The 9934-nt window shown below is 39.5% G+C and overlaps 1 protein-coding gene across 1 annotated transcript; it reads left to right on the forward strand.

The window, feature by feature from the left end:
• The first annotated feature begins 744 nt into the window (after positions 1-744).
• On the forward strand, positions 745-4645 carry LOC110862930. Its single transcript, XM_035845974.1, has 5 exons — positions 745-768; positions 1124-1466; positions 1656-1768; positions 1838-1904; positions 4551-4645. Exons 2-5 carry the CDS (start codon positions 1337-1339, stop codon positions 4643-4645), a joined length of 405 nt encoding a protein of 134 aa, XP_035701867.1. The 5' UTR covers positions 745-768; positions 1124-1336.
• The last annotated feature ends 5289 nt before the right edge of the window (positions 4646-9934 follow it).

The raw sequence follows: 9934 nt of genomic DNA on the forward strand, positions 1-9934 counted from the left end.
AAATTGACTAGTAAATTGATTAAAAAAGTTAAAATCTCGACACAATTATTTCCTAAATGCCGTATGACCGTGACTCATAATTTGTTTGGTCAATTTCCAGTGGTGGTGTCGGTAAGGACTTTCTCGCCGTCGCCCTCTCCTTCCACGCTGCCCAGCAGGAAGAAAAGGCCTCAAAACAACAGCAGCTCAACAATAACAACAACAACGCTTTAACACTCAACAAAAACGCAGCTCCTCACCTCAGCCCCAACCGGCAGTTGCCCCCACTCAAGAAGATCTCAATAAATCGGCCGTGCCCACCAAGAAGGCGAGATTGGATAGTGGCACTACCAATACCACGCCAAAACCGCTGATAAGCCCCACCAGTAAATCGAGTAGTAGCAAACAACAGACCACCATGCCGACCACGACCACTCCTGGGAACAACAAGAAAGTGTTCACCATGACGATTCCCACCGCACTTCAACAACTTTCCTCCACGCTGAAAAAGGCGAAGCGGAAGTTGGCCGAGGCAGAGAAGGAGGATGAACCCGACGTGAAAATATTGGGGGTGGAAGTCGTCTCTTATCGTCGTCTTCCGTTGAAGCCACGGCCGTCCTGGAGGACGTGTCTGCTCGGTGGCAGAGTCGCTAAAAGTGGCCACACCAGTGTTTCGAGTAAGTATTCTCATCCCGGGAGGAGTCGTGCCGAAGGGGGAGATTGTCGATATGTGTCTGTGGAGGGGTTGTTGTGCGGAGAGTGGGGTACAATTTGTTGGAGCATATCCAGGTGAGATTTGACTTGTTATTTCCGAAATATTCAAATTCATATGTATTTTAATTTTTGTATTATGACGTCAGTCGCAGTTTGGAGTAGTTTAAATATTTTGCATCGTGACAATTTTACGTAGAATCAAAATATTTCAATTATAATAGTTTTTTTGAGAATGCTCTGTCCAGGTCAAAGAAAATTTGCGAATAAAATCATAGAAAGCTTTAGTCAAACTTGTCGCTTGTATGTAAAAATTTACACTCATTTATGTAATTTCACTCGCATTCAATTGTTTAATTTAGAATTATTTGTCCTTATGTATGTAAAATGTAATGTGTGACCTCAACTTAAATTATTTAACGCTTCTTTACAGACGGTGCATGTCGGGAGTCAAAGCAAGGGCGAAGTGGGGTTCGTCTGCTTGTGGGAAGGGTGCAAAGTGTTTAACCGGAAGTCGTCGTCTCGCTCATGGCTGGAGCGTCACGTCCTCTACCATTCTGGCAACAAGCCCTTCAAGTGTATCTTCCCCGGCTGTGGACAGTCCTTCGGGGTTCAAGGGGCCCTTGAGAGGCACGTCAATAGTCACATGGCCTCCAACTGTGGAGGCGCACTCTCACTCGCGGCCGCCAATCGCAACAAAATCGACGCCAACAGCCCGTTCAAGGGAGTCGGGAGGAGGAAGAAGCAGCGCTGCAGGAAGCAGAGACTCAATCTTGGTAAGCAATTTAACTCAATATTCACTTTCACTCTGCAAAAACTTTGCAAGAAATGTGACTCGTGGTTTGAGAGTTGTTAGATTGTTTAAATTTACATGTAACAAAATTTGCAAAATTATAAAACAACTTCATGAATTATGTATAAATGTAATTTCCTCTTAATAATTATAATCCTATTTAAACTTTTAGGTCAACACGTCGACTACTTTGATAAGCGTGTCATGGAGCTGATAAAACATCGTCTCGCTTCATCCATCAGTTCTCACACGACGTCGGCGCATCACTGCACTTTTAGGGGACAGGTAAGTCACAATTTTAGCGATTACCGTTGTCTTTATGGGCATTCTTAAATTTGTGGTCATTTCGTTTAGGTCCTTGCTAAGCGGAGAGTGGCCGGGGAAGAGGCACAACTGTCGTTCAGTGGTTTCCAGCCTCAATGTAAGTCATACATTACATTACACCTCATGTAACATTTTAAATTTTTAAATAAAAATCAATTAACCAATTATTCACTCTGGATACAGAATTCCCGACGAGTGGGTCCCCTGAAAGAGTTTCATCCCGAAAAGACTGTCCCACTCACCTCCCTCCCAAAAGATAAGCTTCCCCTCGTCTTCCCTTCCCTCTTCCCACCCAACACATCGCAACGGACAAAGCACGCCGCAAGTGGTGCCCTTCCTCTTCCTCTTCCCTCGACAACGGTGACGACGACGAGGAAAACGAAGACAGCGATGAAAAGGTCACAAAACACAAGCGTCGCTCTTACTCCTACCAGACGAAGAAGTAAATAGCAGCGTCAAACGTCCCCTTCTTCTTCCTCCTCCTCGGTAGCAGTAGTAGTTTAATTAGCAGCAACAGCAGCACTAGCCAACAAAAGGTCTCTTCAAAACACAATAATAAAACGCAGCAGCAGTTTCGTCTTCATCGTCATCATCTCCATCCCTCTGTTCGGACGAGGATGGGGACGAAGATGGCGACGACTGGCACTGGACGCCCTCCTGGACAATTTGTTCCTCACCACGGTGTCCTCTTCCTGCCTCCGTCGTCGTGACGATAGAAAGGATACAAGCTTAAAGTCCTCCTCTCTCCGTGTGTGTGTTCATGTCAACGTGTCGCCCTCCAGAAACGTGGGGATGACGTTAATCCAAAAATCGAGGATACAAAAACTGCCCTAAACACATTTAGAGTAGTAGAACTTGTGACTTTATTATTTACGAGGGATACACACAATTATGATGATATTGTGCCGAAACAAGGCTGCCTCTCAGGTTTTACACAGGAACAATAATGCAATTTGATTTCCTTATTTATTATGGTTGTTAATTAGGGTAGTAATTTGATAATGAGTATGAGAGTCAACTCATCATCGCATCAATCGCTCCCGTGTCTGTAGATATGTAGTAGTCGTAAAAAAATAGTAGCCGTAGTTGGTTCGTACGTTCGTTATCGTGTGATTAGTTTGTCGTCGCGCAGGAGGAGAAGAATGTTTTTACAACTGTAACTACTTTTACATATTCTCGCTCTCTCTCCTCTTTTTCGGAGGGGGCATAGCATCGTCGTCGCATTTATGTAATTCCTTCGGCCTGGAGTGGATAGGTAGACGAGACACAAAACGCATTATTTTATAGGGTATACAAGAAATCGAAGGGGCTATATCATCACATATTTACTGGATAAGTACATAGTTAGTTAGGCAGGTAGTAAGTGGATAAGTCTAGGTTTGTGGGGTGTGTTCAGCTTTTCGGGTCGTTTGTTACTTTTTCCGAGTGTTTAAAGTCAGGGTGGCACTTAAAATGAAAACCCTACAAGCCAAGCCAGTCACTGCCAGACTCTAGTAGGAAAAAACTACTCTGATTGAAAAAGAAAGGGTTAGTTAGTTAATTAGTTGATTAATTAATTAATTAATTATTGGAAGAGGCGACAAGTACTAAAATTATAATTATTGGATATTTAACTTGGAAAAAGTCTCTATGTGTATTGGGGACGGAATCAAGACTTGAGTATTTTTCTGAAATCAGAGACCTCGCTTATCTTATTAAGTCCTCCCCGACCGACGGACGGATGGACGGACATATAAATTGATGATCTATTTATAAATAACCTAACCATCAGACGTGATAAGTTGCTATTACCACTCTATCTATGCACTTTTTAAGACTTTAATTAACTAATTATGCCATAATTCGTTGATGGGAAAGTGAGACAAGACAGGTTTTCTCTGGTCGGAAGAAGCAGAATCGAGACAAAAAGAAAAAACTACAAACAGGGTTATTATGAAGTATGCATTTGCTTATCTACTCTTCCTTATCATAGATACGTACGATTCCGATTTTATTATTTATTTAATATGGGTATCTCATCATCATTATATCATGATCGTCATCAGCATCACTGCCGGCCAAATTTGTATAACGGGCTAATTGTTGTTTTTATATATAGAAATATTTAATTATTTAATTTTATTCCACACACAAAACAAAACCCAACGACGCTTTCATTACGTTTTAATTAATTAATTTAATATTTTTAAACTGTTGAGCATTATCTGCATACTCGTTTTTTTGTATGAACAACAACAACATCAACTCACCGTTAAGAAACAACACTTATTAATTTTTATTTATTTTACAAGACTAAAATAACAAAAATTCTTGTTATTATTTTAATCATTATTTATTATTGAATAATATTTATTGCTCATAATCATCACCAATTATAAAAAAAATGTTCAATTAATCGATTTTGACTCAATCGACTACTATCAACATCGCAGAAAAAAAACAAACAAATTGGCGTTGACAAAAAACAAAACGATTTTTAACGAACGTGCACCTCTCAGCCAGCACCACTTTACATTAATTCTAATCGTCCTTGTCACAAAAAACTATTTTCATAATAGTCGTGGGGTTGAAATGTTACTGTAAATCGTAGTTGGGAATTGTAGTTTTCATTTTCGCTTTCGGTTTAAGAGTCTCCTGTCTCGCAGTGTAGGGAATTTGGTAGAAGAAGATAAGCGGTTATGCGATAGAGTAGTACAGAGCAGCATGAATTAATCCATATTTGATCAATGGGATCCCGATGCAGGCTACCGTTCCGATTCCTACGATCTCCTGGTTCATCATCCAATGATGCAGCTGCCGGGCGTCTATGTGCCCTCATACTACGTTCAGCACATTTAGTAAGTACATTTTGTAGACTTTTCATCATGACGTGAACAAAATTGTAGAATTGCAGATAATTGGTAAACAAGGTGTGATTATCCTCCTATTAGCTTGAGTTTAGCACATATTTCATAGCGATTTGCAAAGTTGCAAATTTTTGTTGCGGATCTTCTTTGCTAATCTTTGATTAGTGTTTTCTATTGTACAAAACGTAGTTTGTTCGAAGTATGCACATAATTTTTCTTTCTCTCTCTCCTCTCTATACCATGGGGTCCAGCCTATTGGCCTTCCCCACCCCACGCCATCGGCATTTCGCCGACATTTACGTTTTTGGCCACCCAGGACCTGCCGCACCTCCAACACAGTCCCTCTCACCCTCGTCGCGCCGACACCTTTGTCGTAAAGGCAGGGATCCTCTGAACCCAGCCATATTTTGCAAGCCCGTTGGTGCTCAGCGCTTGAATTATTATGCACCATATCCTCTCTTGCCGGACTGGAGATCATGTGACGACGCCAATAACTGGAGTTATCACTGATATAAGTCTTCCTCACAGGTTGCAATAACTATTCCCGGATAAGTCTTGGAACGGATTCGATTGATTGTCTTGGAATTTTTAAGTGGTATTTAGCTTGAAGGATCGCGTTGATGAGTTTGCTTCAAGACATAGGGAATATCTACGCGGCATCTTACCACGTCGCGAACTGTTCTACACTTTGGAAAACGTTATCGATATGCGGATACCTTGTTGAAAAATGTAGCTCCGTTCGTTCTGGAACTCTCAATAATTAGTCAAACAGTCCTTACAAGTCTTGCCAGAAGTCGGTGCAATAAGTGCCTCAACGCCATCCAGATGGCTTCAGAGCTAGTCGAAAAGTTCCATCTGAGACAGGCGGAACGGTAAAGAAATAATCACCCAGATAATGCATAATAGTGTGAATCATTCGGTAATTAAAACGTGTCGTCTTCGTATTTGCAGAGGTCCACTCTGGTTATGAATAAGTACTCAGTCGAACCTCGCTCTGTCAAAATTTACACTGACGTTTATTAAAGGACCGGAGTTGGAGTGTTGCCTCCTTGATATATTTCGTGGGAAATTGGGCCATGGTTTTGATGCTCTTGATCTATAGTTAAGTTGGTCAGATAAGACATCTTTAGCTCTAAATAACTACCATTGAGTGAAACCAAAGATTAAGAGCACACACGCCTTTAAACTCCTCGAGAAGTTCAGTCGGTTTTCATTACCAATTTTCAATATTTGCACAGCTTCAATTGCATGATTGCATTGCGAAGGAGATAGAAGATATATTTTATAATTCTTTCTCAGTTTTTAGCGGACTTATTATTGGCTACGGTTGTCAATAAAGTAGCTCGATTTCACTCCGAACCGACCAACCCATCGGTACAGCGCAGCGCGATTGTCGCAGCACAAGCGGTCTACAATGGAAACTGTTACATATTGAAAGAATGATCAGGTACACCGAGATAATAGATACCGTGTCTCATATCTGTTCAAGAACTGCGCCTTCTCCCACGCCAATCCAGCCCACTATGTGAGGGCAAAGCTGGTCGTGGGCCTTGTCGAAATGTCTCAGACGTCTTTGTGCGTGTAACAGACCAATTTCCAACGCGGTGTGAAGAGTGATGAGTTCGCTGGCTGATCAAATCAAGGAATCAAAGGTATGATTAGTTCAGATTTCGAAATATGTCAACAAATTGGTTAAGCATATTTACAATCTTTTATTGTAAAGAAACATAAATAATGTAATGTAATCTTAATTAATTATAGGGTCGGTATAATGATATCGCGTTGTGGCAACGTCTTTACAATGATGTTGTCCACCGACAACGCACCATTGAGGAAGCCGTAGTGATATTTTCAGCTTTGTGAATCTTGTGTACGACTTGCTAGAACAATCGAAACGGTTCAGATTACAAAGTAATTGAAGAGCATGAAAGACATTATAGATCTTGTAATTCTTAGTGTTAATAATTTGAATAATTATTTTGCAGAATCCTGGAATCTGCGTTCGGGTTAGCTGTATTTTTCAAACTATGATTTCGCAATGTATTTGGTTGGAGTAAAGAGTCGCGACGCAAAGTCATAGTATTCTGGTAGTTAAATTTGTCATTAAATTGCTTTCTCAATTTGTATAATTATTTGTTCAAAATTATTATATTATTCAATTGTCAGGACGAAGTGGTGATCGCTTGTCATGGCAGTGAAGATTTCACAAAATTATTAAAAGAAATACAGTGTTTCCTCGGGCTAAAAACGATTTCAGCCCGCGTCCATGCTCGGAACTAGCATGAACACGGTCTTGAGCAACATCTGTCTCGCTGTGGAGGATACCCATTTAGCGGATAATGAAATGAAGAGCGGCTTCGAATGGAGGCCAAGCAAAATATTAATTTAAAATAAAGCCCTTTGATGAGTCATGTAAAGTTGGCAAAAAAAATTTCCAAAAGAAATCTGTAGGCATATTTTTGGAAAAACAGACCCACTCATAGTACATCCCATTCATTGATTCCGAATATATATATTTTTTAATTTGGTCCCGGTCTTTTGGTTGCACCAAAACTTCTGGAAGTGTAAGTACAATCTTAATTGTATATTTTTTTAACATGTATCCAGCTCGTTTCTCGCCGTCTGCTCCCTGACAGCCCTGCTTAACCCAGAAAGTATGCCGTAATTGAAACTTCAGATTCCCCTTTTTCGATCACTTAAGCCAACTTCGTCAGATGACCAAACCATCTCGTGGGTGACTGTCGATACTCGTGGGAAAGCGCGTGATCGATGCAACGATCCGGAATGAGTAAGCCCCACATCAAGGAATGATCTTCTGTTATGACATCTATGCTCGGAACGCTTATTAGAGAAGGTTGACCTTTTTGACTACGGAGAGGAAAGAAATTGACGATGATGTCTAATGTGGCGAGATTTAATATGCTAACCATGGAGGATTATGCTTAATTTAAGTACAGAAATGAAAATGCAGATGACTTTAAAATACTCGAATCAATTGCAAGTGAATATTCAGACCTCAGTCGCGACTATATTATGCTATTATGAACCTGATGGTCTGAATTGTTGCCAAACAGTCGATCTCAATATGCACAAGAACTTGAAAAATACAGACACAGAATTCAATTAAATGACTATTATTTGCTTTACTTATAACAAAACCTGTGATAAAAAATTGCTGAAACATAATCCACTAGAGTTGATGCTCATATTTCTGTCATTGTTGCAAATTGGTGCGTGGATTATTTAGCGTTACAGATATCTTAGATAACGATAAGTTACCACGTAAAACTACTCCAAATTATAATGTCGTAGTCTTAATACTATTTTTATACAGGAAACGAAGTATAGAAATGTTTTTATAAATGACCAATATTCTCAACCAGTTAAATGCAGCTATTAAATAAGTCAAGAATCTCAATTTGTAAATTATCTGTGTCTCTTTATTGTTAATATATTTATATAAGAATCATGTAACATAAAAAGTAAGAAAGGTGTTGTGATTGTGTATTCAGAACAAAACAGGTACTTTTTCGGTTTCGGCAAGATTATTTAAGTAAATAAGTATATGGTTTGGTTTGGATCGGGAATGTTAAAATGGTGCAGGAATTTCATGCCACAATTTGGTTGTAACTTTGTTGAAGTATACCTTGGCACATATTCATCGTCGTAATTTTTGTCGAAGGCAGTTGATTAAACCCATAGTACAAAATTTACATTTGTGCATGTATAAAGGTGGCGATATAATCCTTCACTTATAGTATATTTCTGGAGAGGAGGGAGTGAAAGGGTGTATTTGTATAATACTTTTAAGCGATTATTTTTGTGTGTATTTCTAATTTCGTGTTCCGTTTGTAGAGAGCGTCCTTCTTTTCAATGTCACATCGTTGAATCACTTTACTTGGGGAGAAACTCAGAGATTAATGTATGCGTGGCCACTTGAAAGAGTCCCAGATTCCTAACTCGTCCTGTGAACACAATTTGTATTTAATAATAATGCACAATCTTAACAAGTGCGTAATTAAATTATTGGACATAATGCATTAACACAAGCTTTGGAACTGTGTAATTTCTACATTGTGCATTGTAATATTTGGCATTAACGTTTGCAAAATACGAGCCGAAGTTAATCCCATGAATTCATTCATGCCAGTGAAAAATTCTAAAATCCATGTCCTTTTAAATTTTTAAAAGGTTCTGCCCACCAAAATTTGCAGTTCAATCTTTTGCGTTATGTACATTTCCCTGTCTTTTGCTGGACAGTACTTACATTCGCGTTGGTAGGAGTTCATGCAACGTGCAAGCTAATGTCTCGGGTTCTGGCCTGTCCTTCCCCTTGCCCTTGTCAATCTGCAGCAGGAGAGCATAAGTGGTAGAGCCGTGTCCGAACGTTTCCAACTGTGGCGGCCTCGCTCCCGTTCCACTCTTCGTTTAATGTCCTCCGTTTTAATTCTCATAAGCGGGGTGGCACCCAAAGTGGCGATTCCCAAAGGAGGACCCAACGACAAGCATGGATGGAGGTTGTCCGTTCTCGAGTGGCGCTCTACGGAGATCCATCGAGTTGCGGTCGCGTTCCTTATGAAAACCAAACTGTACAACTGCACATGTCAGACATGTTTCGCACGGAAAATCTTGTTGAAACTAGCACTTTAAAAAATCTCAAGGAACTAAACACAAACAATGTTAGTATGAAATTTGAGCACTTCTGCAGGAATTTCGCGAAATGGCAACGTTTTAAGTTGGCGAAAATGTGCGTATTCACCATGCGAAACTATAGGAGTGTCACCTCTCCGCTTTTTCTCCTTCGCTTCTCTTCGCGAGGTCATCCGTTCGCTCAAATTGAATTAAGGTAATTCCTAAACCAAGTCTCATCCGATTTCTTTACATGTGACTTTACATACATTTTGAGCACTTTTAATATTTAAATGGATTCGACTAACTTATAAGTGGATATTATTTTCAAATTGTTTCAGAAATAATAACATTCGATGTTTCGATTTTCCCTTGGCGTGCTTTAAGATTTTTTTGATGACAAATTATGAGCTTTGTGTAATGTTAGCCCTTATCACACATAGGAACTAGGTATATTTGGTTTTTATGTTTTTAATATATAAATAAGTTTACATATAAATATGCAATGTGAAAAAGGAAAATCGAATCCACTATATCTAAATCTCAAAAATTCTTAAAAATTCAATGATTGCAACTTAATTTTTATGTTAAATATTAAAAAGCTTCCAAATTGTGTCAAATCAAATATAAAATCGGATCGAGGAACTGGTTA

This window comes from Folsomia candida, unplaced genomic scaffold (genome assembly GCF_002217175.1).
Source record: "Folsomia candida strain VU population unplaced genomic scaffold, ASM221717v1 Fcan01_Sc088, whole genome shotgun sequence".
In the NCBI taxonomy this organism is placed as follows: domain Eukaryota; kingdom Metazoa; phylum Arthropoda; class Collembola; order Entomobryomorpha; family Isotomidae; genus Folsomia; species Folsomia candida.